General features: G+C 47.9%; 1 protein-coding gene across 1 annotated transcript in view; it reads left to right on the top strand.

Annotated features, from left to right (window-relative positions):
* Positions 1 to 5,000, top strand: part of gucy2cb (guanylate cyclase 2Cb) — a 17,289-nt gene that overhangs the window by 2,448 nt on the left and 9,841 nt on the right. Inside the window, exons 3-11 of the mRNA XM_030340124.1 lie at positions 106 to 173; positions 364 to 579; positions 1,857 to 1,978; positions 2,309 to 2,411; positions 2,793 to 2,910; positions 3,192 to 3,330; positions 3,687 to 3,769; positions 4,060 to 4,168; positions 4,537 to 4,618. Of these exons, the coding sequence (XP_030195984.1) occupies positions 106 to 173; positions 364 to 579; positions 1,857 to 1,978; positions 2,309 to 2,411; positions 2,793 to 2,910; positions 3,192 to 3,330; positions 3,687 to 3,769; positions 4,060 to 4,168; positions 4,537 to 4,618 (1,040 nt within the window). The remainder of the gene's footprint in view (positions 1 to 105; positions 174 to 363; positions 580 to 1,856; positions 1,979 to 2,308; positions 2,412 to 2,792; positions 2,911 to 3,191; positions 3,331 to 3,686; positions 3,770 to 4,059; positions 4,169 to 4,536; positions 4,619 to 5,000) is intronic.

The raw sequence follows: 5,000 nt of genomic DNA on the forward strand, positions 1-5,000 counted from the left end.
TTCTGACATCGTGCCACAGTAAACACCTGATCTGGTGCATCCCTGCCCTGTTCCACTGCTTAGCCCATCAGGTCTGAGTGATTCTGTCTGGCTCTTCTTCCACAGGACTCAGGGCAGGTGGGATGTGCCTTACTGGGCCCCTCGTGCAACTATGCCGTCTTCCAGATGGTGGAGTAAGTGGTTCCCTCTGCCCTCCATTCTTGTCCTCCTGTTTCTCCACGTTGCTCCTGCCACCTTTCTGACTCTCTCCAAACTCCCCGTCCTCCCGCCCCCTTACCTCCCCCCCTGCACCCTGTGACCCCCATCTACCTGTTGTTTCTCCGTGGTCCCATGGCTCTCTGGGTGTGCCCCCCCCCCCGCCAGCACGGAGAGCGGTCTGCAGCTCAGCATGCCCATTATCTCGGCGGGGGGCTTCAGCTTGTCCTGCGACCACAAGCCCAACTTGCAACGGGTCCTGCCGCCAGCGCGCAAGGTGTCCAACTTCTTCACCGAATTCTGGAAGTTCAACCACAAGGTGAAGCCCGAGTGGGACTCCGCCTACGTCTACAAGAAGAAGGTCAACACCGAGGACTGCTTCTGGTGAGCGGGTTCGGATTTAACCGCCTGGTGACAGGGGGATTAGGGGCTGGGTCTGTCTGTCTGTCTGTCTGTCTGTCTGTCTGTCTGTCTGTCTGTCTGTCTGTCTGTCTGTCTGTCTGTCTGTCTGTCTGTCTGTGTCTGGCTGTCTCTATCATGCCCCTTTCACACCGCCGCAAAATCGGGGCCGGTTCCGGGCCAGTTCGGAGCTAGGGCCAGGGCTTTGGTTTCACACCGCCAAAGAACCGGCTCCGGCCCCTAAAAACCGGTTCAACTCTGGCCCCACTTTAGAGCTGGGCTAGAACTAGAACCGCTTTTACGCCGGGGGCAGGGGGCGGAGTTATCCGTACCTTCATAAACAGGAAGACCAACGAAGACCGGCATTTTTTAAAACACCGAAGTAAACAATGGACGTGAATCCGTGTATGGTTCTTTATTGTTTTTTTCTGATTTTGTTTTAAATCGGAATATTCAAAGAACGAACCATACACGGATTGAATCGAAGACGAAATTGTTGTTGTTGTGTTTGAAACTGGCGCGAGGGTTCTTCTGCGCGCCTATTGTGTGGTGGTTCAACGCGTCAACGCGCCAACGCAGCTAGATGAGTCCATGTCCATGCAAGTGAACGGAGCGTTCCCTCTTCGTCATAACTATCAAACCAAACATCCTTCACATTCACCGAGCGAACATTATGAAAGTAAAATGCACATTTCTCGCTAAAAATGTTTCCATAAACGCATTTGATGGCGTAACTATGTTACTATTTCCACCCAGAATAAAGAAAGATGTCGGCCGTATGCTTCTGTCCAAGCTCACTAGCCGAGACGTTTGCAGTGACGTCATGACGTTGCTCACGCCGGCTCCATGGCTGGCTCTGGCCGGTGTGAAACCAACCGGTTCTTAACTGGGGTAAGGCTGGAACCAGTTTGGAACTGGCCCTAGCACCAGCCCGGAACTGGCTCTCGGTTCTTTTTGGTGTGAAAGCGGCATCAGTCTGTCGGTTTGTCTGTGTCTGTCTATCTGTTGGTCTGTCTGTCTGTCTGTCTGTCTGTCTTTCTGTCTGTTTGTCTGTCTGTCTATCTGTCTGTCTGTCTGTTTGTCTGTCTGTCTGTCTGTCCGCCCATCTGTCGATCATATGTATGGGATGGCTGAATCTATACTTCAAACAGCCTACCTGTAGACCTCCTTTAGCCACATTGCCCTAGCTGCTCATTAACGGAGGCTAAGGGCGTCCGCTGAACGAGTCTGTAGTAAAACCGTTCCTCACACCTTGTGTTCAGGTATATAGAAGCCCTGGAGGCGAGCACAGCAGATTTCTTTAGAGATGTTCACCTTCATGTTCTTCGTAAGCCGTGGGAGCTCCAATCAACGCTGCGCAACCCCCAGAACCGGACCAGCAACCGTGAGTCTGCCATGTTGCTCAACGGCACAAAGCTGATTTGTCGTGTCTGTGGAGATATTTGACCCAATGAATCCAACATAAATAGATATAAGATATTTGCATTGTTGTTGCCGCCTGAAGTTAGCAGGAGCGTTTCCCTGTCGTCGCTTAATCCCGATTTAAACACAAAACGAATGCAGCAGCATTGTGCGATTCGCCTGCAGGACAGAGCCGTGGGACGCGTTCATCCCCTCCCATCACACCCATCACTTGAGTCTGCTCGATGTAAACATCGACCTACGTTCAGCTCTGTTCAACTACCTCTCGCTGTCACTTCTGATTGGATGGCAGTGTTCATCGCGTGCGGATCCCCGGCTGACATGCAGGAGATGAAGAACAACACGGCGGAGGCCAACAGCAAAGACATCCTCTTCTTGCTGATCGACCTTTACAAGTCAGTCCCTCTTCTCCCCCTCTTTCCCTGGCTCTGTTTCCTCCCTCCTTTCAGCCTGTCCTCCCCCACTTTCTACTTTGATAAACAGACAACACCGATGTACACAACTGACGCACGCAAGCACACACACACACACACACACACACACACACACACACACACACACACACACACACACACACACACACACACACACACACACACACGAGTTCACAAACTCACTTACACTCAGAAGGCAAGAAGTGGCAAGCTACAGCCTGCCAAGGTCGAGGGCTTCATGTTAGGCACAGTCCGAGGCAAAGAGGCGCACGCACGCGACGGTGTGCGTGCGGCTGCTAGGTGTCCCCTAACGCTGTGTCCCTGGGTCTCCTGGTTCACCAGTGATGAGTATTACAGAAACGCCACGTCCCTGCCCTTCATGGAGAACGTGCTGGTGCTGACCATGCCGGACGTCAGGCACTACAAAGTGGACATGGACCTGAGCGACAACACCACGGTGGTGAGAGCAGCAATGTTTAACATCCAGATGGGTTCGTTGATGAGCGCACTGTTTCACTGTGTGCGGAAATGTATGGGGAAATGTTTTTCAAAGCACATGCAAACTTGACCTATTTTGTTAAAATAGCATTCTCTGACTGATTCATTGGTGTTATAGTGTGAGGAAATGTACTAGTAAATGTTTAGTTTTTAATTATTTATCTATTTATAATTTTCTTATCTTTTTAGGTGTAATGACGGTTGTGATTTGACATTGAATCTGTGCCTTTCTTTTCTGTCCAGATGAATGACTACATGGCAGCTTATCATGACTCAGTGCTCCTCGTCGGGGAAGTGATGAGGAAGATCTGGGGAGAACTTGGAGAAGGCAGTGACATGCAGTCCATCAATCACAGCTACTTCAGGAACATCACCTTTAATGGTAAGAATATGGACAATACAAGAAATAATAGATTGGTAAAATTCGTGTTTTGTATCAAGACACCAATAACATTACCCTCCCCAAAAATAACATAGAATATTTTAACTGATACAGCGATATAAGCATTTAAGTGAAAATTAAGACAGTTGCATAGATGTAATGGACTGCAACAAATCATGTCAAATTCTAATTACGTACTACCCCTTAATTATGGGAAACCACTTCCCATGATTGGAGACATTCTACATTGGGCTTTAATTTGTCATTGCTGAGGGCAAGGGTCAAGTGGAGGCACTGTATGGCCCATTGTGCTGCTAGTGGTTTGTGGTTGTTGATCTCCTGCCTCACCTGTCCAGGTATTGGTGGGACCTACAAGCTTGACGAGCATGGAGACAGGGATGTGAACTTCTCGGTCATTTACACCACCGAAACCAAAAAGGTAACTGATGATCTGTAATATTCAGATAATAACAACTATTATTTTATTATGTATAGGCATAATACCAGAGGTGTGATAGTGGGGGCGAGCGCAGGTGTATCTTGTCGCGTTACGGTGGCCACTGGCACGGCTAAAGACCCATGGGTAGCTTTATGAGCCTCTGCTCTCTTCGTCCCTATAATACACTACAAGGTCTAGTCACCTATTAGCCGGTTAAAAGTCATTGTGAAATCTTTGTGCTTTGACGTCATGAACATTTATGAGCATGTTGTCGTGTGATTTTTTTTTAGTATGGAACCTTATTCGCGTTCAACACGGTGTACAATATCACCAAACTGAACACTTCAAACCCAACTTTTATCTGGGGGAACAAACTTCCGTACGCTACGCCATACCGGGGTATGTGTTCGCACGCACGCACGCACGCACGCACGCACGCACGCACGCACGCACGCACGCACGCACGCACGCACGCACGCATGCACGCACCTGATCATTAGAAGATCAAACTCCAGACAGATAAGTGTTTTTATGGCCTAAAAATGGAGCAACGATATGTCGGTGTCACAAATGGACACATAAGATTTAATAAATGAGGTTACTTCTTTCTTGAAATTTTTATTTTCTGTCGGGATTTTAATGTTTTCTTATTTAATCTCAGGTCGGATTCCCTGTACTTCGTGTCTCCCCTGTCCCCTAGCAACAACTAAACAGATTATCCTTTTTTTCTTCTTCTTCTTCTCCTCTCTGGCTGTCGACCCCCCCAGTAATGAGTACCAAACACATCGTCCTCATCGTTCTGTCGGTTACCGTGGTAGTGGTGGCAACCATTGCCTTCATCTTCTACAGGTTAGCAACAGCCAATTGAAAAAGGTCAAGTCAATGAGGTCAAGAAGAGCAATGCGGGTGTGAGTCATCGCAGTGCTATTGGCTGATAAGATAACCCTAATGATGATGATGAAACAGCATGTTTACATGAACAGTACTAAGCCAACCAGATAAAGACAGTCACTGGAATTATTTAGTTACTCACGTTAGTTCCATAAAGCGAGTTGATTTATCCCCAGAACACACTACTAATAAGCAATCATTATTGTAGTTCACCACTATTCAACTTCCGATTAGGACACTCTCACTGAAATTATTGTCAATGTTAACACGGTAAATAGTGTGTCCATACCTTAACGGGCGTATTGCCTTACTCTGATTAATCAGCCTTAAGTTAACCAAT

This window comes from Gadus morhua, chromosome 18 (assembly GCF_902167405.1).
Source record: "Gadus morhua chromosome 18, gadMor3.0, whole genome shotgun sequence".
Classification (NCBI taxonomy): Eukaryota; Metazoa; Chordata; class Actinopteri; order Gadiformes; family Gadidae; genus Gadus; species Gadus morhua.